Source organism: Nyctereutes procyonoides, unplaced genomic scaffold (assembly GCF_905146905.1).
Source record: "Nyctereutes procyonoides isolate TBG_1078 unplaced genomic scaffold, NYPRO_anot_genome, whole genome shotgun sequence".
NCBI classification, from domain to species: domain Eukaryota; kingdom Metazoa; phylum Chordata; class Mammalia; order Carnivora; family Canidae; genus Nyctereutes; species Nyctereutes procyonoides.
The window spans coordinates 10,309,973-10,335,194 of NW_026575034.1; the positions used below are offsets into that span (position 1 = coordinate 10,309,973).

The 25,222-nt window shown below is 44.5% G+C and overlaps 1 protein-coding gene across 1 annotated transcript in view; it reads left to right on the plus strand.

Moving 5' to 3' along the window:
- SERGEF (secretion regulating guanine nucleotide exchange factor) overlaps positions 1 to 25,222 on the plus strand; it is a 218,582-nt gene that overhangs the window by 118,203 nt on the left and 75,157 nt on the right. The window contains 1 exon segment of the mRNA XM_055317851.1: positions 19,117 to 19,153. Coding sequence (XP_055173826.1) covers positions 19,117 to 19,153 — 37 coding nt within the window.

The window sequence follows — 25,222 nt, forward strand, 5'->3', positions numbered from 1 at the left end:
ATGCCCTGCCGTGATGGAGGCTCTCTGGATAGTCTTCCCTAAACTTGTCCACCCCTGCCCCCTCCTTGGTCAACGATATTTAAGAATAGTCCTCAATCTTCAGTCATTCGTACAGGCTGTTGCCAAGGGCAGCTTGGAGAACCTGGGCTCCTTTCCCTGAGGACCAGCCCCTTCCCTGCTCCACTGGTTCAGGCCATGGTCCATGCTCCCATTTCCAGCATCGGAAATGTTTTTCTGTTCCTTGGAGCCCTCATCAGCCCTCTCTAAGGAAGAAGGTATATGAGACACAAAACCAGTAAAGAGCCTAAAGCAGGGACTTTACATTTTCTCCTCTTCCCTCTACTCTACTGGTCTCAGCCCCTGAACACTCCCCTGAATGTGCTTTCCTGATCCTAGACACCCATCCCCCTGTTTTGAGCATAGAGCAGATGTGGGCTGACTGCTCTGGTGCTTTGTGGTCATTCCTCCAAAGGCCATAAGGCAGAAGGGATTGTAGTTGCACACTCCTGACGGCTGTTGTCTGGTCCTTTAAGATTGTCCACAAACTCTAAAGACACCCCTTTCCTTCTCTCTCTCCATTTCTGTCCTCTTGCTTACTTTGATGGCTTCCTGGTTCTGATGCTGGGTAGGAAGCTCAGGCAGCTTCAGTGTGCCTCTTGCTTCCTTTCATGTCCATCCATCCAGTTATCAAATCCTAGGATTCTACTTCTGCAATTTCCCGCATATCCATCCCTATCTACTCACGTCTGTTGTCACCTGAACTACTGCAGATAAACTTCTCTTCCCAAAGCTCTGCTCTGGAACTGTCTGCCCTGGTTGTAGCTTCCACAGTGTCAGCTTCCACTGCTAGCCGCCCAGGCCCCATCATCATTTACTTGTTTGCATCCCAGGCTCTTCTATTAAATGTTCATTAAACGTTCTACGATCCATCCAGAGCAACCTTGTCAGAACAGAGAGCGAAAAAGCAAATATCTATCTTCTCTCTTGTCATTTCTCTCAGATGAATGAATTAAATATTTTTATTGCCTTGAAGATTAATTATCTTCTGTCCCTGGGCCAGCTTTAATATTCTAGCTGTATCTTCTTATGACAGGGACCTGGCAGTTGGAATCTCTGCCCCTACACTAAATCTCTTTGGCCAGGTTTCTTCACATTTCCATACTATGTAGGCTTCTGCAGTGAGTCACTGTCCACGGGTTCTGAGAAATTGGAGTCTGACCTGCAGGATTTAGTCTAAGTACTGAATCAAAGATCTCAGAACTGTGAGACCTCCTGAAATCTGGTTCTTTCTGACGTGTGAGATACTGTTATTGCACCTAAGAAATAAAACACCCAAGACCCAGAGAGTTTAAGTGACTAACCCAAGGTTACCCAGATCATAAATTTTGGACCTTAACACCACACTAGGTTTTAGGCTATAAATGCACTTTATCTTGTCCACATAAGCCTTTATTTGAAGAAGACACCAATTCTCCGAATTTCTCTTTGCACATAGAACAACTCAGACCTGTTTTTTCGGTACTATGCCTTGTCAGTGTAAGGAAAGGCAGCCCAGAAGAGGTGACCTCCTCCCAGGCAGGTGATGTCTGATGGGTAGGTGGACAGCCTGGTTTTTTTTGCTCCTCAGAGAGCTCCTGGAGTCAGCATGTGGGACACTTGGTCCGACACGATTCTTGTTCAGTGAACCTTGTAAGCCCTTGTGTACAAAAGGAGGTTTTTGTTTGTTCCTAAAGTGGTTTCTCAGGCCCTCAGGACTACCAGGTACTAAGTCCTCATCTCTGCCTGTGTTCCACCTCAGACTCCATTAATTTGTGTCTTTCGCACATGTGCTGCTCCCTGCATGTCCTCCCCACCTCCCAGCAGTCCCTTGGTTCTCCAGTTCTTCTGTCCTCCTGATTCCTGACTTGGGGCTCTCGGAGACTCAGCTGGTCAGAATTCTCCACTCATGTAGCCTGTCAACACTCATCAACCCTGTCATTTTTTAACTTGGGCCTGTCTTGCAAATCCACCCATTCCTGGCTGCTCCCTTGTGGTTGTCACCAGTCACAGCCAGGCATTGGTGTCCTCTTCCTCCAACCACTGTGGCAGCCTCTTAGTGATCTCCTGGTCTATAGTCCTTCATCCAGCATGCAGACTCATAGAGTCTAAGCACTGACCCACTTTTGAGTCTTAGACTCCCTGAAACTACCAGGCCAAAACATTCCAGCTCCTTCATAATCTACTGTTCCATCCCCAGTATGAGTTGTTTATACCAGTCAGACTGGGTCACTCACCTCTCCTACATATGTGGTGATTCTTTGCTCATTCCTTCCTTCCTTCTCTCCCTCCTTCAGTGAAAAACTATAATAATCTTTCCTTGCAAACCATAAAGCATGCAAGCTTTTATTTGTTTAACAAGTACTCTGCTGTGTGGAAAGTAAGAAAGGGGTTTGGGATTTGGTGACTCCCTACAGTGTGCCGATAATTTGCGTATTTTATCTTAAACCTTTTGATTTTCCTGTGAGTTGAGTTGTGTTCATATTACAGATGTTGAAATGGAGGCCCTGAGCAAAAACCATGTGCTCTTCTGCTACACTGTTTACCTGGTGCTAGAGATAGAGTGGTAGACAGGAGCTAAAAGTCTCTAGGCTGGCGGGAGGGATAGAGCAAGCACATAAACAGCTGTCATGAAAGAAAATGCTATTGTCCTAAGAGCTATAGATATAGCGCTCTAGAAATTCTGAGGATGGTGAGATTTCTTCTAGCTAGGAGATAGGGAAGACTTCATGGAGAAGGTAGGTTTTCACTGAGTGTGAAGGATGGGCAGTAATTTGGCCAAAGGACCTGGGAGGCAGGATACGAAAGGGGGACTAGCATAGAGGCCCAGAGAGGGAAATGCCCTTGGTATCACAAGAGATCATCAGTGAATGGTACACTTTGGTCAGAATACACAGTTCTCTTTGGGGGAGACGTAGCAGGCTATAAGGCTGCAAAGGAGAGCTGTAGCCTGTTCACAGATGGACTTAAATGTCTGGTGAGGAGACTCATGGTTTGCTCTCTAGGCACAGGGGAGCCATTGGCAGGTTTTGAGTAGGAGAGTTACTAGTTGAAGCTGAGATTTAGGAATATTACCTTGGGCACCCAATGAATTGGAGAGAAAGGAAACAACAGAAAAAGGAAATAATTAGAAGCTATTGCAATTGTCCAGTACAGATGTTCTGAGGGTCTGAAATAGCACATTGACAATGGGGGTGGATAAGAGAGGCAGCGTAAGAGCAGTACCAGGGAGACAGAATTCTAGAATTTGGTGGTTGGCAGGGCTGATAAGTGAGAGGAGGATTCCTGGGTGCTTCTGAGGTGACTGTGAAGATGGTGGCGAGAGCACCCAACAGAAAAAGGAGGGTCAGGAGGGAAAAGGGATTTGGGGGTGCGTGGGGTGGGGGATGGTATGTGGTTCGTTCTGTTTTGTTCAGGTGGAATTTTAGGTGCTAGCGAATTGCTTATTTCACATTAGTGCTCAGTGCTCTTCACCAGTCTTGGCTGTCATTCCTGATCGCCTCTGTCCTTCCTCTTTACTAAGAGAACTCCCGGCCGCTTTTTATGATCCGGTTGAATGAAACCTCAAAAGGATTATCTTTGAATTTCTGATGCATCGTCCGGGCCACTCAGTATTTCCCAAGTCCAGTCTCCTGAGCATACACACAGTTATGTGTATGCCTCATACACATAACTATACCTGGTATATGTGGGATGAGCACCTGATGGTTACAACTGACTTAATCACAACAATAGTTCATGTTTGTTCGAATGTTTATAGTTGGTAAAGCACTGGGAATGGTCAGAAGCACATTGCATTTCCCTTCCAGCCCACCCCATGTAGGGCCACTGAACTACTGACTTAGTAAGTGAAAAGATTATTGGGGAATAAATGGTAGATTTAACTTTACTAACAAATGCAGTTGAAGACATTAGTACGTACCGGATGGGAAAGCTAGGATGATTTGTAGCCACTATAATGAGGTAGACTCTGTTAGAAAGAATGGTCAAGTTTTAAAATATATTCTAAATGATACCAGTGCTAAGATTGATATTTTCTGGTATTCAGAATAAAGACTCTAAGTATTATACTTGGCATATAGCACTCAACAAATGTTGAATTATATTATTACTGATGGAAAATTTGAAAATGTAAAAGGGAAAAAAAGCCATTGTTTAGGACCATTGTGATTAATATGGAAATTAATGCTTTTAAAATGCCATGTAGGAGTCTAAAATTATTGCTAGTTGATGAATATAAAAATATTTGTTTGCTCATAAGGTTATCAGAGCTGACACAGAGAGAATCAAGTTCAGAAAATTTCGGAAGAGTTGGTTTTCCCTTCTAATTTTTTTTTTCTTTGATGGAGGATAATAGAGGTCTGGGGGAAAAAAAGATTGCTTCCCTATCCCTACTTCAACAATTTTCCACTTCCCCTCTTGTTTCTCTGGGCCATCGGATCTCCAAATGAATAAACAGGCAAGTGAACTAGCATGTAAGTGTCTACTTTGTCCAAGGCACTAAATATAGGTAATTGAATTCAATCCTCAGGATAGTCATGTGAGGTTATTGCTATAATTCCAGCTATGCAGATGAGGAAATTGAGGCTCACACAGTCTTAGTAATTTGGCCAAGTTCACAGAATGAATAGGCGATGGGATCAGAGGTGAAGCTTGCTTTTATCCGGACTTCTGCAGCAGCCTCCTGACAGCCTGTGATTGAGAGCCTTGCTGCTGCTTGTGGCAGAGGGTGGCAGCTTATGTTTACAGCTTCACACTAGAGCTGCTGGAACAAGTAGCTCATTCAAAAATATTTGACCTCTGCTTTGCTTGAAGGCAGGGCCAGAATCCCGAGTTCCTCTGTCACCATTGCTCTCTGCTATTTATTGTAAATCTTTTTATAAGTGTTAAATTATTGGGAATACTCAACTCTCCCAGTATGGCCTTTCTGTAAATGGGACACACTGTTAAAAAGAACTCGACAAGAGAAATCTGTGGCATAGCTATTTATTTATTTATTTATTTATTTATTTATTTATTTATTTATTTATGAAAGCATAAGCAAGGGGGAAGAGGCAAAAAGAGTGAGGGGAAACAGACTCCCCACTGAGCAGGGAGCCCGATGCAGGGCTCAACCCCATGACCCCAAGATCATGACCTGAGCTGAAGGCAGGCACTTCATCAACTGAGCCACTCAGGTGCCTCTATGTCATCATGGCTTTTTGAAAACTTGATTACTCCCCTTTGGAATGAGAGTTTTAAGGTTTCAAATTGTGCTTTAGATAGAACATTTACCCACATTAGGGGCTAATGGGGCCTTCTGTCTTGTTAGAGTGTCAGAGAAAGAAGTGAATGGGCCTCCTTGATTCCAGTTCTGGACTGAGGATGCGGAGGGAGGCAGAGAAGTCAGATGGTAAGGAGGTGGGACCAGTCAGCCTCCACCCCCGCCCCAATCCTGGCCTTTTTATACTATAAATTACATTTGTCTATCTGCTTTCTATCACTATAAATCAGATTCATTTTTCCTAGAGTTGCATATTAATGGAATAATATAGTATGTACTTTTTTTGTGTCTGGTTTCTTTCATTCAGCCCACTGTGTTTGAGATTCATCCATGTTATGTGAACCAGTGGATGGCTCCTTCTTATTGAGTAATATTCCATCATATGATACACCACAGTTTGTTTAATTCACTTACCTATTTTCTTAGTTTTCTCTTGCTGCATAACAGATTGTCACAAACAGTTTTATAGGTCAGAAGTCTGGGTAGGTTCAGCCAGGTTTTCTGCTCAGGATTTTACAAAGCCAAAATCAACACATCAACTGAGCTGGATTCTTATCTGAAGATGCTGAGAAGAGTCTGCTTCTAAACTCCTTCAGCTCATTGGCTGTAGGACTGAGGGCCCTGTCCTTGCTGGTTGTTGGCCTGAGGTTGTTCTCAGCAACTAGGTGCGGCTCTCCAGTCCTTGCATACAGCACCTCTATCTTCAAGGCCAGCTACTGTGCCTCCAATTCTTGTGCTTCAAATCTTGCTGGATTCTTTTGCCATCAGCTGGGGAAAACTCCGTTTCTAAAGGGTCTGTATGATTACATTTGGCCCACCTGGAAACAACTCTTCCATTCTTGGTAGACTTTCATTTTTAAAATGCCCTTTCTGATATTAAGGTATATTTTGACATTTTAAGCACTTCTGTCCATTGATCCTCACTCTGTCATCTCATCCTGCAATCTGATTCCCCTTCTCCGTGTGTTGTGGCCCTTGTAACATCCAAGTTTTCTCTTCTGCCTGAAAACACTCATTTCCCCCTTTACTTTTTACATTACATGTTGCAGCAGAACAGAAAGTGTACTCTCTTAGAATCACATGCATAATTGGATTGAAATTCAGCTATGCCACCTACTAACTGTGATGTTGGACCAGTTAACGTCTCTGAACCTTGATTTCCTTATCTGTGCATACTTTATAGGATTAATTCACAGATTACATGAGTTAATGCATGCAAAGCTTTTAAGCACCTTCCCTGTCACATAGACACTCAATATACATTAGCCAATATTATTACTTCCATATTGTTACCCTTTTCGCATTTTGTTCTTTTTCTGCTGGATGTGATCTATTTTGTCAGTGACCCTAATAAAATGTACTGCCTGAATCGTGTAAGTGCCTTAAAGAGGTTTACCGTCATTTATTCAATAATTCTACTTTAGAAAATTTATGCCAAGGAAATAATCAGAATGTAGGCAAAGATTTTTGTTCCAGAATGTTCATCAAAACACAGTTTATAATGGCAAAATATTGAAAGCAATCTGAGTATCCAACAGTAGGGAAATAATGAAATTAGGGTTAAGGGTACATTTCTATGATTCAATAAAGCTGTAAAATCACAATTTCAATGAAAGTAATGACATAGGAAACAACATGATGTTAAGTGCAAAAGTCATGATATAAAACTGAATATATAGCAGGACCCCAACTATGTTTCTGAAATTACATCAATTTTGTTAATGCACAAATAATGATAGGGAAAAGATTGGAAGGAAATATACCACGTGTTAATAGTAGGTGGTGGGATTATAGGTGTTTTAAAGTTTTCCTCATCTTTTTTTTTTTTTTTGCCATACTTGTATATTACTTCTGTAATCTGAAAAAAATGAGTGAGCTTTATTTAAAAATTATTTTGTGTGTGTAGCCCAGCACAGAACCTAATAATCTACAACTTTGCCTTGAACCAGAAGAGTGGCAGAGTCACATTGTAGATCAAGGAGGTACCTCTGAGGGTCACTCAGCCGGGAATTGGAACGAAACAGTGGGATGCTAGCAAGCTGCCCCTTGGGGACAGGCCAGCAGCACTCATCAGCCTGCTGACTTGTGGGGCTGCACTTGGGAAGGAAGGCTGGCGGCTGGGTCACGTGGCCCCCGTTGCAGCAGATACAGTCCTCATTGGTAGTGCCTTGCTCATCGTTCAAGTGTACACACTTGTTGTGATAAGCTTTGGTCTCTGTCATCATCTTATCTGCATTCTTGACTTTTTAATCCCAGAAAGAATAACACTTTAGAATGTGGGCCTCTAGATTTTGTTTTGTTTTAGTCTAATCAAAAAAGCAAAAGTGATCCATTATGTGAGGAGCTCCACCTGGCCGCTTGGTCCAGGGCCACTTTCAGGTACTCCTGCCCCATGCCTGGCAATGGCCCAGCAAGCTCTGCTGTGTAGCTGCAGCAAAGGGAAAGATTTCTTGGGCCTTGTGTATAAATGGCTCAGGGTCAGCCTGGCAGCTTGTTTCTTACAGTTACTATTATGGGGGATAGAATCAAGGTAGGAGGGTCTGTGCCATCTCCCTCCACACACTAGGGGGTTCACTTTCTTACTGTTTCCACCCTGGGGAGTCTCCCAGGGCTTTTCCTCAAAGCCTTGTGGGGTCTACCTGTCTTGTCCTGGGAAGCCATTCTGTTTATCCATTGACTCAAATTCTGAATATCTGAAGGATAATCTAGTTTCTGAATTCAACTGTTATTTACAGAGCCCCAAGCATTTAGGAAACCCCAGTAAAGAGCTGAGGAAATTCAAGGATGAATCCAGTGTCCTTCCTCTCGCATTTCCTGGGTACCTACTCTGTGTAGACTCTGAGCCAAAGAGCTGTGGGGGTTAGGCATGCAGACGAGTGACTTCAAATATGTGTTTGGGACGTACTATGTGCAGGGCACGTGTGAGCCATTGAGGAAAGAGATTACTAATACCCAGTCCTCATGTTTAAGAACGTTATAATCTATGTAATCTGGGGAGAGACAAACATGTGAACCACTTAATAATAGGAGGAGTAAGTGCTATTCCTATAGCAGAGCCCAGAGGAAGGAGTGATTACTTCTGATGTGCCCTGGCCACTTACAGCTATGTTTTTAGTCAAGGCATTTAACCAATCTGTGCCTCACTTGATCTATCAAATGAAGGCATAATGAGTTAATTCACCTAGTGCCTAGAATGGGATTTAGTAGTCTCAGTAAGTGCCTTTTGTTCTCCTTTTCTCCCCTCTCCCTCCTTCCCAAGGAGTGGTGAAGGTTCCCTTCCCCAAGGGGGCAGCATGAGCCACGCATGGTGAGGAGTGGGATGTAGGATATTGTGCTTGGGGTCCAAAGAAATGCTGACATGTAAGTATTTGTGGATGATTCTACTGGGGAAAGAGGCTGGGGGACCACACTAGCGCCAGACCATGGAGGATCTTCAGTACTAGACAGAGGAATTTGGGCAATGGGGAGCACAATGGTCCGCGTGTACTTGAGGAAGAACAGGGAGAGATTGGAGAGGAAGAGGAGCACCCGGGAAGCTGCTTCACATTCCAAGTCAGAGCCATGGCCAGAGCTAGGACCCAGATCATTTCTCTGACTCCCTCAGTGTGACAGAGGCTGAGGATGAGATTTGCTTCTCTTCCGTGTTGGTTTCCACTTTGGGAACATTGGCTCGAGTGACAGTTTATCCCATGTGTGTATTTGTGTCCTCTCTTTTCTGAAGATTTAACAGTGATAGAACGTATTATCTAATGCACAGAGCATCTTCATGTTTCTCCAGTTGTCTCAATGGTATCTTTGACGGCAATTTTTCACTTTGATCCAGGACCCAGGATCATAAACTGCGTTTTGTTGTCATGTCTTTTTGCTTCCTTTAATCTGGAATAGCTTGTCTTTATCTTCTATGACATTGATATTTTTTAAGAGTACAGGACAGTTGTTTTGCATAATAGTGCTCAATTTGGTTTCATCTGATTTTCCTTCATGAGTGGATTTCACATAGGCACTTCGGGCAGGAATGCTAAATAAGTGATATTGTGTCTTTAATGCATTGCACAGAAGAGGCACCTGAATGTCAGTTTATCCCATTATTAGGGATACTGACTTAGATCCCTTGCCTGGGCAAGGTGGTGTTGGCCTCCTTTCTCTGCTACAGAGTTACCATTTCTCCTTTGTAACTAAGAAATGATCTGTGAAGAGATACCTTGAAACTATGTAAATATTCCATTCCACTTCAGACTTCTGCCCAGTAATTTCAACATGCATTCATGATTCTTGCCTGAATTTATTATTATTGCAAAATCATTTTCTTTCCCAAGTATTCCTTTACGTTTATTACTATTGACATCATACACTAAGGAAGAGCTGTCCCTTTTCCCCTATTTGTTTATTATTCAGGAAGTACTTATGAATTTTTATTTTATTCAATGAGTTATAATCTAATACTGTCATTATTCATTCTGATATTCAAATTCTCCCTGATTGAGTCAGTGGAAAACCCTTCTGGAAAACCTGGTATCCTTTTGACATTTCCCTGTCATGTTTTGATCACTTCCTTACTTCCTGGCACAAATAGATGTTCCAGGCTCAAATTGTTCTTTTCCTGTCCCAATCCTGAAATCAGCCATTTCTCCAAGGAGCTCTGATTCCTCTTAGTCAGATAGTATTTAAAAGCCAAGATTGGTGTACCAAGTGAACTCATTGCTATTAGGGTGTCATTGCTTCTAGGAAATTTCATATTGATTGAACTTCGTGTGTGTGTATAAAACTGTAAGTTCACACTGATACCTCTCATTCAAATCCCATGTCCACAGTGTTCCTCTTTGCCATCCCTTATTCCATATTTGTGCTTTCTTTGTCTACAGTGGAAACTCTGGCTTCCAGAGACATTAACATATTTCCTTAGTTGCACAGTCCTACAATAATACAAAATACTTTCAGAATTGATACATATGTACTACTATGGAAAAAAAGAATCCACTAATTAAAATTCTTTTTAAAGCTCTTTTTGTTTCTAGATGGAAATTATTTAGTCAAAGAACTTTGTTTAAAAGTTTTGAAGGGAGGGACACCTGAGTGGCTCAGTCAGTTAAGTGTCTGCCTTCAGCTCAGTCATGGTCCCAGGGTTCTGGGATCAAGCCCCACATCAGGCTCCCTGCTCAGTGGGGAGTTTGCTTCTCCCTCTTTCCCTTGACCCCTGCTCATGATCTCTCTCTCTCTCCCAAATAAATAAAATCTTCAAAAAAAAGTTACTAGGGGTACATCTGGGTGGCTCAGTCAGTTAAGCATCCAGGTCTTGATTTTGGCTGAGGTCATGATCTCAGGGTCCTGGGATGAAGGCACCTCCCCTTTCCGTGGGGCTCCATGCTCAATGGAGAATCTGCTTGGGATTCTCTCCTTCTCCCTCTGCCCCTCACCTGCTCACTCATGCTCACACACTCTCTTTCTCTCTCTAAAATAAAACAAATCATTTAAAAAAGTTACTAGGGTTAGTTACTTTTTTCCCCTTTATAACAGTTATATGACTCATTTGAAATAAGTTTTGCCTATTTTTAAGCTTCGTGTAAATAGAGTCACACACTCTTTACCCTTCTGTATCTGATTTCTTTTGTTTACCAAAGTTCTTGAAGATTTATCCATGTTGTGAATAGCAGTTTATTATAAAATATTCTTTTTATTATAAAATATTCTGAATATACCACACTTTATCCATTCTGCTGCTGATGAATATTTGGTTAATTTTATGTTTGTATTTATTATGAATAAAACTGCTATGAACATTCTTACACATGTCTTTGGATGGAATAAAATAATCATTCATTTTGGGCACCTGGTTCTCCTGGCATCTATGTATCTATCTATGTTTACCTTTGGTAGATAATGCCAAATAGTTTTTCAAAGCAGTTGTTGAATTTATATTCCTGCCAGCAGTGTAAGAGTTTTCCAGTTATTCCACATCCTTGCCAGCATTTGGTAATGGCAGTCTTTCTAATTCCAGCCCATCTTGGCTATTAGGGCAAGAATTCAATTGTTTTTGAGAAAGATGCTGTAGGATGTTTAATTGTCCTGATTCTATTAATTACCTGTATTTGAAGTTGGTTGTTCAGTGCACATGGTTCTATGCTGTTCTCAAGAGTGTAAATAACTTAATGGTGTGCCTTTCCTGAAATCTAGATGCATTGTTGCATTAGGTGCATTTGGTAAAGATCAGAGGTAGTCTTGAGTTACTTTGGTATTGTAAGAATGGGTATAAGTTGGCAAAATAGGTAAAGCGAATGCTGGAAGGTCATTTAGAACACAAGCTACCTCAGCAGCCCAGACCCTTTTATGCCCTCAGCAGTAGGATCAAGAAATCTCATATTCTAGTGACTTAGCTACTCTTCTCTACTTTGACTATTCCTGTTGTCCTGGCCCCTCTGCCTGTTGCTGCTCCTTTCATTAACCTTTCTTGTGTCTGTTTCTTCCAGCTACCATCTAAAGGACTCACTCCCTACAATCACTTACAGGCAGAATTTTCACATCAGGCCACTTCACAGGCTATAGCTAATCTATGCGTTAACCTCCTTAGAGACAGGTATCTGCCCATAGTCCATCCATGCCAGTTAGGTGTGGGCACAAGAAACAGGAGTACCTGGTATCAACATGGCAACTTAGGAGAAAGGAATTCCCTTGAAGTGAGGAAAGCAAGCATTCTGAGTGTCTGCTAGTTTAACTGTATATTATATTCTAATTCAGCAGACATTTCTTTAGCTCTCTCCTTTTTTTTTTGCCAATAGGGTAACTCTGTTGGAAAGGGAAATGAACCTATGCCAGTTCCTTTTATATGTTTCTAAATTGTATATTTTTATATATCGTGGACACATATCTGTAGAACAGTGTTCAAGCTCAAAGTAAATTTTATTCTGTAGATTGGGGGGAGTGGGGGCATGAACAGGTTTTAGTATGTATGAGATCTATTTGGTTGTTATTATTCTGTTTTAAAGATGAGGGAACTGAAATCCAGAGAGGCAAAGAGATTTGCCCAAGGCTACGTGACAAGGAAGTGGCAGGGCCAAGACTCAACATCCAGGTCTTCTGGGTCTGTAACTCCTACCCCACACTGACTGAGGAGACATGCCCTACCCCAGTACCCAAATTATTAATCGTACAAAGGAGAGCTGACAAGAGTAAACTCCAGCCAAGGCAAGTGGTAGGATTTGAGAAATCTGGGAGGCTTCCTCAAGGCAGTGGGTTTGGAACTGAGTCTTGTAGGCTTCGGGTTCATAGTATATGAAGAGAGAATGGTGCAAAAGTGGGGAAACAGATTTCCCAGGGACAGAGAAGCTACATAGGTTTCTATGTAGCAAAGGAGAGAGAGAGAGAGAGAGAGAGAGAGAGAGAGAGAGAGAGATACACCAGGTGTGGTAGGAAGTTAGGAGGCTTTGAGACTATGACAGCTTCCAAATAAAAAATCAGATTATGACCTGACAGAAGAAAGCTTGAAGTCATTTAAGTGGCTTTTTAAAAAGTCCAGCATGGGGGCATCTAGGTCCCATCTCAGCCATTTTAGTGTCTGACTCTTGGTTTCAGTTCAAGTCAGGATCTCAGGGTCCTGGGACTGAGCTTCCCCACTGGCGCTCAGTGGGGAGTCTGCTGGAGAATTCCTTCCTCTTCCTCCTGTACATGAGCATGCTCTCGCGCTCTCTCTCTCTCTTGCTCAAATAAATAAATCTTTTTTTTTTTAAAGAAGAGTCTAGGCTGGAGTGAAAAGGACTGAAGATGGAGCAGCTAGAGATTAAGACATAGATTTGAGAATCTTTGGGAAGGCAGAACTAACAGGGTGGAGATGGACTAGGAGGAGGTAGAGAGCTGCCACTAGAGAATTTGGGCTTCAGTGATGGGGGTGGTCTGGTGCCGGGATCAGAAGAGGAGGGACAGTATGTATAGTGGGGAAGCCCACAGGCTTTGGATCAAGGCTGACTTGGGTGCATAGCCCCTTGTGACTTGGGACCAGTGAGTTTGCTGACCTGTTGAGTAAGGGACACAGATTCCCACTTCCCAGAGTAGCTGCGAGGATGCGAGGCTGTGCAGGGAGAGTGAAATTCTATGATGCCACATGCCTGGCATCCAGGCATTTACCAAATCTTAGCTCCCTTCCTCCCCAACCCAATCTCTCAGAGGAAGTAGTAGAATATACTTTTAAGCCTCATCTTCTTATTTGAAATATACTTTGGGAAAAAAAAAGGAATTGTCTTTACAGGGAAAATGGGTTCTTTGGGAACCCAATCAATGGGACTTTGAATTGGAGGACAGATGGAGCCTCTTATTTTTTAGCCTCCTTTGACATCTAGGCTTCAGTTAAAAATTGAAGCCCTCACAAAGGAGTTAGAAGTATCTTTGCAAGGCTAAGTACTTCCAAAAGCAAGCACCTGTGCTGCCTCTCTGCTGCCTCGATGACCTCCATTTGGGGCTATTTCTGAGCCTAGGGGTAAAACTCCATTGGCTGACAGGACTGCAGCTTTCTGTAAAACATGCCCAGCGTCCCAGCCTGCTTTTATAACAGGTTTGGAAATTCTAGTTGTCTCCTCAGACTTGTACACACAGCAACTGGGTTTGGGCAGGGTTCTAGCAAAGGCTGCACTGAGGCACCCATTCCCTTCCCTGTTAACCCCCGCCGTCGGGAGGCTGCCTCTCTGGAGCTGCTCCCAACACGCTTCTCCTGCGGGCGGTGGTGCCTGCCAAAGACTCTCCGAGGCGCGGAGCCCAGGCTTCAAATCCCTCCTCCGAGTCCCCGGGAATGGCCCGCCTCCGCCAGGCTCCTGGTTGCCATAGCATCCGCGGGCACACGGGCCCATTGGCACAGGGCGGGAACCAATCAGAAGGCCCGCTGTGCTCCTGGGTGGTCCCAGGGCTGCCAGGGGGGCTGCTCCCTGGAAGATGACGGTGGCTCCAGGCCAGTGACACAGGACCGGCCCAGGCCCCTCATCCTCTCCTTGGGATCTCAGTGCTACTTCCCCTGAGTCCTGGTGACACCTTCCCTGCTCACCCCGCCCCCCAAGAGTTGAGCAATCTGGTGGAGTTACCCGCTAGGGAGGGCAGGGGAGAAGCTTTGTTGCCACTTTACAGCCTTTCCCCCTGGAAAAAGCTCTAGAGCAGCTTCTTGATTGGTCCAGAAGTGGGCGCTCCTAGCCCCAGGAAGATGTTTGGGCCTTTGTGAGTCTAAGGCCGCCCCAGCCTTAGGATCCCTTGCTAATAGGCACATGGTTTCCAGATCTAAGGAACTGGAACTAGGTGGGCGGTTTATTTCTATCCTGTTTGCCAACAGGAAGGTTAAAACGATTGGGAGGATAGGAAAGTTGAATCTGAAAGATCATAGAATCCTGCACCTCCACTGGCTGTAAGAGACTGAGCAAGTTACTGTACTCTCTGAACCCCAGTCGCCCAATTTGTATAAACAGTTATAACAAAAGAACCTCTCTGCTAGGGTTGGGGTAAGTTTAAATGAAATAATACAGGCAAAGCAGTTAGTCAGGTGGCTGGCCATAAGCACTCAGTAAGGGGCAGTCACCTGTTTTTAGAAGCGGTACAACAGTACTGCCCAGAGCTAGAGAAATTACATAATAGCATTTGACGGATGTTTTCACCTTCATCTAATTTTTGTTTATTCATCTAATTTAGTTATTCATTCATTTAACCCATTAGTGCATTCAGCATATAGTCTCTAGGCATCTACTCTCTGTAATACTCCAATTTCCGTCTACGTGCTACCGAAGTGAGCACATACTGCCTGGGCATCTACTGCCACTCAGTTCATCCCTGTCCAGGCATACCTAGTGGGATCCAGCCCCCAGGCCGGTTGCCACTTTCTTCACAAGAACTGATGGAGTCTAGCCTGGCAGAAGGCTCTCCAGGAGATCTTGGCCCCATGGCAGTTGGGGGTTTGGAAATTGTTTTCTGCAGCTCTGCCTCCTGTGGCTGAGGGGCCTGAACAGAGCAGTCAGTACATGTTTCCACAGCCGCTTTTGTTCCCCTCACTTGTGGGGAGGAGTGCCCCCTTCTCCTGAAGGCCCCAATTGGAAAGCTGGAACCTACTTTCTCCGTAGTGGGACTCCCGTCTCCTGGGACTGACCTCCACACTGTGTTCTTGTAGCGCTGTTCCCTTCCTGGCCTCCCTGTGCATCTCAGCACCCGGCTCCAATTTGGCTGGAGTGATCACACCACTACTCATGCTTGTTTGGGATCATCTAACTTCTCTGGGCCCCTCATCTTTGTACCCCTCACCCCTCCAACTTCATGCCCCCATATACTTGGGCTGTGTGACAGAGACAGGGGGAGGGGAGGCACTCTCCAGGCACGTCTGAGTGACAGAGGTGCTTCACACATGCACACTTCATAAATAGACTTCTCATGTGTGATGAGGCCATGCTGTTGGGAGCAGGTCAGGTGGAGCAGCTGGCTCTGCTGCGAGCATCACCAGGAGGTGATGTTTGGGCAATCTTAAAGGATTTAGCTAGGTAGACAATGGGAGAAAGGGAATTCCAGTCAAGGAAAATAGCATTCACAAAAGCCTGAAATTGCCTCATGTTCTTAGATAAAATATAATGTGTGAATGGGAAAAAAAAAGGGACTATGTTATTTGGGGTTGAGTGTTCATGAGTAGCAGAGGGAAGAAGTGAGGCCAGAAAGCTGAACAAGGGACCTTCTCATGCGCACCTTGAAAGCCACCACTGGGAGCCTGGGAACGGCTTTACACAGGGGCCTCACATTCAGATTTATATGTTAGGCAGGTGAGACAAATGACTGTGAGGGGATGGATGGTCTCATTTGTTCGCTAGCAAACTCTGTGAGGCAGACGGGTCGACACTATTATCTACTTGTTACACTTGAGAACACTGAGGCCCGAGCAGTTAAATATCTTGCCAAAGGTCTCAGAGCCAAGAGCCAGAGAGCCGAGCACCTCGGACGCACCTGGCTTCCTGGCTCTGAATCTCTTCCTCCTGGGCATGCTGCCATTGTGAACAGAGTCTTCTAGAAAGCTGCCTGCAGCTTCATAGCGGGTAGATGCTGACAGGAGCAATATGAAGCTCATGGTCATTGATACGATCTTGCTGAAGGAGTGTAGCACTGGGATTTTGCGGCCTGTGGTCTTCAGTCTCCTGACCCATACGCCAGGGCACAGGCAGCAAGGTGCAGCGGGGAGCTGTGAGCCTCAGGCCCTGCAGTGCTCGGCAAACTCCATTCATCAGTGCCTCGCTCATTAATTCAGAGCAGCATCTGCTGCCTGGTGCTGGCATTTGTCAGTGGCTTGTTTCTGCAAGCCCCCGGTCTTCCAGGTTGGTCAGCTTTGTAGTCCGCACCCCCAGGCTGAACCCTGGCAGTCAGAGGCTGGCCCCTTCTCTGTCTGCGGTTTGTAAAATGAAATAACTTTATTTTTTTAAAAAGTAACATCTAGCAACACAGAACACAAACTTAGAGATCAGACAGGCGTAGCTCTTGAGTTCTGCTGCTGCCACATAGCTAGCTATGGGCCTCAGTTTTCTTATCTCTAAGGTGGGCGCAAACCTCCCTGGAAGGATTATTGGGATGATTAAGATGAGATGATGTTTACCGAGTGCCTTCACATGCTGCTTGGCTTTTATACATCCTCAATATTTAGTGACTTTAATTCCTGCTGTTATTGCTGCACGACTACTGCTGCCATCACAGTTAAAGACTCTTTGAAAAACAGAGAACAGAAGAAAAAATATCTTATAATCCTACCATCATGATGCAGCTACCATCATAATTTATATTTCCTTCAACTCTTTTTCCCCCCACAACTCCAGAACATATCAGATTTTATAGCATATTTATTTTATAGCCATGTTTATTCATTATTTTTCTTCTGTAGTGGGTACATTTATTTTTCCTATTTTGAGTAATTTGTTTCTGACTATAAGATTACTGTATAAAATTTAGAGAACATAGAAAAAGCAAAAGGACAAACCATACTTTTAATGCATACCTCATTCCTAGCCCTGAGGCTATCACTATAGACTTTTTTTTTTTTTAGATTTTATTTATTTATTTGAGAGACAGAGAGTGAGCGAGAGAAAGCATGAGCAGGGTGAAGGGGCAGGGGGAGAAGCAGACTCCCCGCTGAGCAGGGAGTCTAATGCCAGGCTCGATTCCAGGACCCCAGGATCATGACCTGGTGCAAAGGCAGATGCTTAACTGACTGAGCCACTCAGGTGCCCCTACTATAAACTTTTAATGTATCTTCTCCAGTCTTTTGTTTGTATTTTATTACAGAGTCAAGATCACATTACATATGCAGTTTTTAAATGATTTTTCAGTTCATAGGATATCATGAGCATTTTTCTTTGTTGTAAGCATTATTTTTCAAAGCTACGTAAGAGTCCATCAGATGGCTCCACCATAATTTACATAAGCATTCCTCTGTTGCTAGACATCTAAGTTCTTTCCAATTCCTCAATCTAAGCAGCTTCTTATGAGGGAACCTAGGGACCCAGCCTCGGTGTAACCAGGAAGCATAAAGTGAACTTGTGCTGTGTGTATGGTCCTGGGCGAAAGAAGGTGGAACCCCTCAGGCAAATTAGACGCTGAGCCTGCCTCAAGAGAGTTCAGAGGGAAATATTTATTGGTATGAAATATGCAGGTGTTTCTTTGCCCGACACTGTCAGGGAGTTCACCTAAGTGCAGGTATCTCTATTCCTGTGGAAGCTGGGATCTGGAACACGCAGCTTTTACAAAGACAAAAGTCTCAGAAGCTTTACTGACCCTTCTCACCTACCAGTGTGCTATTAGGCCTCCAATACTCAAATGTCTTTTGAGCCTGTTACCTTGACTGCCAGGGGCCTGTGCTAATGACCTTTGAATATCACTTCCAAGTGGTTTTCACTGGGAAGGGGTGAGAAGCTACAGCATCAAGAAAGGAACTTGCATGAGCCTCAGGAGAATCAGAGATCTCCCAAGCCTCAGGAGAATCAGTCTTTGTTTTGATGCACACTTGCTCCGGCACCCGAGGCCAGTTATTTCCTCTTACCGAGCCTCTGTTTTCTCCTCACAACGTAGAAAGATTGGACTAGGTGATCTCCAGGGCCATTCCAGCATTGATGTTCCGTGGGGACCTGAAGTCTTCCTTTTGCTAGGAGCTGAAGTGAGCATCCTGATAAAGGTCACAGGATGCTTCTCCAGAGTCCAGAGTTTCTTTTAATTAGTGCCTGGGGAAGCACTGATGCTTTTATATTCCCACTTCCTCCTGGTAGCGGCTGGGCTGAGTAGAGACTGAAAGGCAGGAAGTGCTGCTCGCTGGGTGAAAACACTAGAACCCCAAAGGATTGTCTCTTATGTAGTAGGTATTTTTTCTTTCATGTACTTGGTTTTTTCATTCGTTCTCTTACTTAGCAGATGTTAACTGAGCCCCAGACCTTATACAATCCAGAGGTGAATGAGACTCAGGCCTGTTCTCAAGACATATGCAGTCTAGTGAGAGACAGGAACAGGTGTAAAGGTAATAAATGAATTGCTTTGATGGGGGTACAGATAAGTTGCATAATAAAGGGAGCACTTGAGTCTACCTAGAAGCAGAGGAGTCTCAGTGGACACAATGAGGCTTTAAAGGATGAGTGGAAGTTTTCTAGGCAGACAGTCGAGGAGAGGGCATTCCAAATAGAGGAGCCACATGTGCAAAGGCCCGGAGGTATGAGAGTACATGTCGTGTTCTTGGTGTGACTGGAGGTGAAAGGGACAGTGAAGCAGATGAGAAAAAGTCAAGTACTTTTCCTTGGACAAGGAATTTTCTTTCTTTAATATAACTTACTATTTTTTTCTTTTTGTAGGTCTCTTGTGGCTCTGAGCATAATCTGGCAGTGATTGGTAAGTAATTAGTATAGTGATAACTGTGTGTGTTCTGAAACTCCTGTGGTAGAGTTAGAGAAGACTTTTGGTTAACCAAAGGCCGAGGTGCATGTGTGTGTGTGTACATGTTGGGGGAGACTCTAGGAAATGGAAGGCTTTGATTGCCCAAGGCTTTACTAGAAGCCCCTTCTCTAAAACTTTCTATCCACATCATTGAGCATCTTTTTAAGGTACCTAAGCTGGCCTCCCTGCCCCAGGCAGTGGCATTTGAGGATATTAAAGATTTCATAGGCCAGGGATATCATGTGTAGAAAGCCAGACATAAAAGGGGAGAAGGATTGGGCTGCTCCTATTTCTCTGAATAAATCCCTTGCTCCACCTCTTTCCTCTTTCTTTGGAAACATGGGGCTCTGCTCGCTGCCTCCGCTGCCTTGTAAGCACCATGGCACTTAGGAACCCCCAGATGAAACCAACCTTCTGATTAGTTGAGGTTTCCTCCTAACTGATTCTGGATAATCAGGGTTCACTGTTTTTACACTTAGGCCTATGAGTAATTTCTTCAAGAAGCTTCCTCATTACTTCTCCGGGTAGACCAGTCTCCATATCACAGTGCATTAAAGAGACACGAGTATAGGGCCCAACTGCCTGAATTTAGTACAGGCTTCCCCTTGCTAGTTGTGTGAAGTTGGGCGAGGTACTTAACCCTTCCATGGGAGGGCAGTAGTGCCTACCTTCTAGGATTGTTCTGAGGGTTCCAGGAGTTTATTTATATATATATATATATATATATATATATATATATATATATATATACACAAATAAATATATATAAATACACACACACACATATGGCACATAGAACAGTGCTTAGGTCCTAGTAAGGGTTTTAGAAATATTCCTTGTTACTATCTTTTTAAAAAATATTTTATTTATTTATTCATGAGAGACACACAAAGAGAGAGAGAGGCAGAGACACAGGCTGAGGGAGAAGCAGGCTCCCTGCAGGGAGCCCGATGTGGGACTTGATCCTGGATCTCGGGATCATGCCCTGGGCTGAAGGCAGACACTCAGCCGTTGAGCCACTCAGACGTCCCTCATTGTTATTATCCAATATGTGTTCTAATTGCCCTCCTTGGGGCTTTAAAATGGAGGGATTAAAAATCAAGGTTCCCTCCTGCTCTGATATTTTAGGATCCTGTTACAAACCCATCACTGCCTGCATTCTGTTGGTGATTTCTGTTCCTAGCTACTTCTCTCCCAGCCTTTGACTCAGCTTCTGAAGGCCAAGACCCCTGCATTCTCCTTTTGTTTTCTGCTTATTTGCAGCACCCAGAGCAGTGCCTGGTACTCAGCAGAGACTCGGGTACTGTTTTCTGAATTGAGCTCAGACTGCCTCAGCCGCCTGCGGTGGCAGCAGTTTGAAGCACTACTCTGTAGGCCTGAACGTGATGTGCAACGAGGCAGAACCAAGGACAGCTGAGGAGGTAGGCTGCCAGCCAGCAGAGGGGGTGGGGAGTAAACTGGGCTAGAGTCAGAGAAGGAGCGAGAAAATATAACAGCAAACCTGCATGCTTTGCAGCAGCACCAGATACTTTATACCGGAACTGCTTCAGCCTGGGTGTAATTAAGACAAGCTAATCAGAGAATCAGAGGTGGTGCCTAGGATGCTGCTGCTGCTGCTGCTTTCACTGGTCTAGGAGAGAGGTTGGCTCCCTCTGTGAGCCGCACAAACAAGAAGATTGCAGGGAATCTAAATACATGAAAGAGCACAATCCAGATGAAGGAGGGGCCGGAGCCAGCAGGGCGCAGGCTGAGTGACAGAGGCAGCCTAGGGCTGCAGAAAGAGCATAGACTCTGCAGGCAGGCAACCTTGGTTCACACCAGCTTCGTCTCTGTGTGAGCTTCCGTTTCCCCCCCTCATCTACGTAATGAGGAGAATTCCACTTTGCAGGATTGCTGTGAAGATTAAGTATGTGAGATACCTGGTATATAAGGGGTGTGAGAGAAATGTGTGTGTGTGTGTGTATTTTTATAATTCTATTTGCTTCTCATTTCTCTTGGTCGGGGTGGGGGCGGGGGGGAGAATGGCTTGCTTGTGTAACTGTGCTAGTGAAGTGATTGTCACTGGGGAGAGAGAACTGATACCATGCTGCAAAGGTGTCCAGTGTTATACCCAAGTGAGGAGGACGTCAGAAGCAGCGGAGAGCAAGGTGTGCCCGTGAGCTCCTGGAGGGCAGACGTGTTCTTTCTGTTTTGTCCTCAGTGCCCTGGTCTTGGCTCACAGGCTGTTGCGTGCATGGTTGCAGAGTCGGGAAAGGGCCCAGGCACATGGCCTCGAGCATTTCTACCTGCCTGCACCTGAGTTGGCAGCAGAGGCGCCCACCACTGGCATGATAGGGCCCCCGGGTGCCCGGCCCAGCGCGGGCTGTGCTGGAAGCCGCGAGAAGCACGGTTGGCTCTGGCAGAAGGCCAGAAGCGGGAGACAGCCCGAGGAGGAGAGCCCTGCGGCCTCGGGTCTCGCAGCCAGCTCCTCCCCACAGCCCTCCTACGGTGCCTGCCGATGGATTCCTCTGGTTTATGTCTCATTCCCCGAGACCTGGGCCCTCTGTGCCTGGTGCCGGGTCTCACGTGTGATAGGCGCCAACGGTTTCAGAATAGACTAGAACAGAGGATGAGGAGGCCAAACTTTCCTCAAGTGTAGAAACGGTTTAGTGCCTAATGAAGGTGCCACAGACAAACCAGGAAGGGACGTGGAATAGAGGTGGGTGGAAGGACAGAGCTGAGGACCTGCTCTGTCTTAGAATGGACAAAGCATATTTGTTGCGCCCATTTTATAGAGAAGAAACCTGAGACTCAGAGGTTCGACAGGTTGTCCGGGGGAAGTAGCGATAAATAGTAGAGCTGTCTACCTGACTTCCAACACTGCTCTTTCTACCCTGTCACATCCTAGGACCTGAGGCAGTATGGGGGGTGGTTAGGAAGAGCACAGGCACTAGGTCAGATTGCTTGATTCAAATCCTGACTCCTACACTTAAGGGCTGTGTAACCTTATAGCAGTGGCTTAACCCCCCTGTGTCTTGATCACCTCATCTGAAATATCATATTATTGACCTCATGAGGTTGTTATGTAAAGTGCTAACAGTGCTTGGCACAAAAGTAGAGGCTCAATGAATGTTAGCTGGTATTATTATTATCACTATCATCATCATCATCATCATCAATCATATATTAAGACTTCAAGGAAGGAATTGTAGGATGAGCATAAGAAGGCTTGAGGCTCAGGGTGGGAACCTCAGAAGAGGGAAGTGTCTTCCCCAGAATGCCGGGGACCAGTGCAGGATCTCAGCCTAGCTGCAGAAGGGATTTGTAAAACTTGGAGTCTAGAGACCCCAGTCTGTGGGGATCTGGAAATCCCGACTGCCCTGGAAACAATGCCAGACCAAATTTGTTTCAGATCAGGCTTCTGCTATCCCCTGCCCCAGACAGGGATTCAGAACGTGCATGTTCCAGCTGAAGCAGACCCCACAGCAGCCTTACTTAGGTTTCTTAGTAAGCAGAATAATTCTACTCTGCTACTTCATTTGCTTCCAGGTTTCTTTTTCCCCTTATTTTGCAATTTGGTTTGGTTCTTTGCTTAGTTTTCCAGTGAGGCTTCTTTTGACATATTCTGTGTCTGCCACCAGGCATTGCCATGGCTAGACAGGATGGTGAGGTGGTACAAGTTCCCACTTTGGACAAAGGAGGAGCTGCTGGAGCTCGGCATAGAGAGAAACTCAAGTGACCATCAGGAAGGAGGCCAGAGGCCACAGCTGGCTTGGCCACTTCTAACTGTGTGCCTTATTACATAGTCGTTCCACCTCAAGGAGCCTGATCCCTCATCTGTACAGTCAACCTACCCCTGAAAGTTGTTCTTCCAAATGGCATAGGTAAGTCAGGTGCCTGCTCAGCGCCTGCCACATAACAGGTGCTCAGCAGGTGCTCGTTCACTTGGCAGGTTCCTGGGCCATTTCTTTCTTTCTGCCTTCCCACCTAGGATTTCCCTCTACCTCTCACAGAGCTGGCTGACTGGCTCCCATTCGTGGGCATAGCCTGAGGTCAGCAGAGGTGACATGAGGGCATGTGACCACACTTACTCAGAAGATTCCTGCCTACCAGAGGCTGCTCCCAGGCCCAGCTCTGTCTTCGGGGCCCTCACCTCCATGTCTGGCTGAATTGGCTCCAGCTGTTCTGCTTCCCCTAGGAGCAGCTTATTTTGGCTTGAATGGGCAATTTGTTTGCCTTCTCTCCTGATGTGCAGTTGTTCAGCCTTCCCTTCCTGCAGAGAAAAAAGAGCTGACTGCATTTCCTCTCTCCCAGCTCCACGCAGACCTTTGGAAAGGATTTTATTGGTGGCCTTTTCCTGGAGCATTCAGGCTTGCCAGACAGGCATTGTTAAAGGGTTAGATATTTGGCAGGAAAGTGTCATGCCTCCCCCTCCTCCTCCTCCAAGCAAAGCCAGCTTTTACCAAATTGGAGCTATAATCTATGTAAAGATCTTTTTCCCCCTTCGTTTTGTGATGATTTCCAATTACTGAACCTTTATACCTTTATAATACGTGTGGCATAGCATCTGACCTTGGCTTGAAACCCATCAAACAGGGTCATATAAGAATTTAATAGTGAAAACTAAATCTTTTTTTGACACTGGCTGTTCCTCTGAGAGGTAATACCTCCAAACCCCAGGGCCTTGCAGAGAGCTTAGGGGCAAGTATAAACTTGTATGGTCCTATACACAGTGTGATTGGCAAAGCGTAAATGCTTTATATTATCTCATTTAATCCTCAGAGCAAATCGCTGATTGGTGCTGTTGTTAACTCCATTTTCTAGATGAGGGAAGCTGAAGCGTCGGCTGAGGAGTTTGTTAGGAGGAATCAGTGTGTCAGGTCTTTAACCCAGGCCTCTAACTTCAGAGCCTGTGGTCCACTACCTCACGCTGCCTTCCACGCTGTCACTTCCAGTGACAGTCCAACCTGTTCTTAAGGCCACCAGATAAGATGATCTCATCTCTTCATTTCAATACTTCGTTCCCCTTCATGTTAGCAACTTCTTCTGTCTTCTAGCCTAAATGTTTCTGCTTCAGATTCAGCAGTTCTCTGTATAATTACCAGATAGAATTGTGAAGTTGATGACATCATTTTGTAAAACCACCCCTTTGAGGTGGTTTCCCCTCTCATTGTCCTTTACCTCTTGAAATAATTAATTTACTTATTTAATTTTTGAACAATTTATATATGCACGTGATTCAAACTTAAAAGGCATAAGATTTAAAATGAAAAACTTCTACCCTGTCCCCCATTTGTCCAACATCCAAAAACCCTTGTACCACATGTGCAGCTAATGTCTGTTGTTCTGTGTGTCTCTAGTTTCTTTTTGCATATATTAAGTAAACGCTAAGATATATTTTTATCCCTCCTTTCACATAAATGGCACTATATTATGCACACTTTGTAGTGTCTTACTTTTTCTTTCAGCAATTTATCTGGGAAATCTTTACATATCAGTATAAAAGCCTTCCTAGTTAGTTATTATAGGTACATAATATTCCAATATACCTATGTTCCATGATTTATTTAACCCATGTCCTTGTGATGGACATGTAGATCATCTCTGGTATTTTGCTATTAAAGGTAATGATGTAGTGAATAACCTTGTGTATATATGTCATTTCATTTGTGAGATGTTGAAGAACAAATCCCTAGAAGTGAAATTACTGTATCAAAGAGTAAGTATGTCAGTTTTGCAAGAGGAATTGCCTTCATAGACAATTTTGCCTTCATAGGAATTATACCATTTTTCACTCCCACTAGCAATATATGAGTGCCTGTTTCTGCAGCTTCCTTAAGAATTTGTTAAGAAACTTCTAGATTTTCAGTGATCTAATAGGTGAAAAACTAAGGGTGGTTTTTGTCTTATTTTTTAAAATTGAAGTACAATATATATACAGTAAAGTGTACAGATCTTAAAGGTTCAGTTTGATGAATATTTATATATGTATATACCTAGGAAACCACCACCCAGTACAAGATACAGGACGTTTCAAGCACCCCA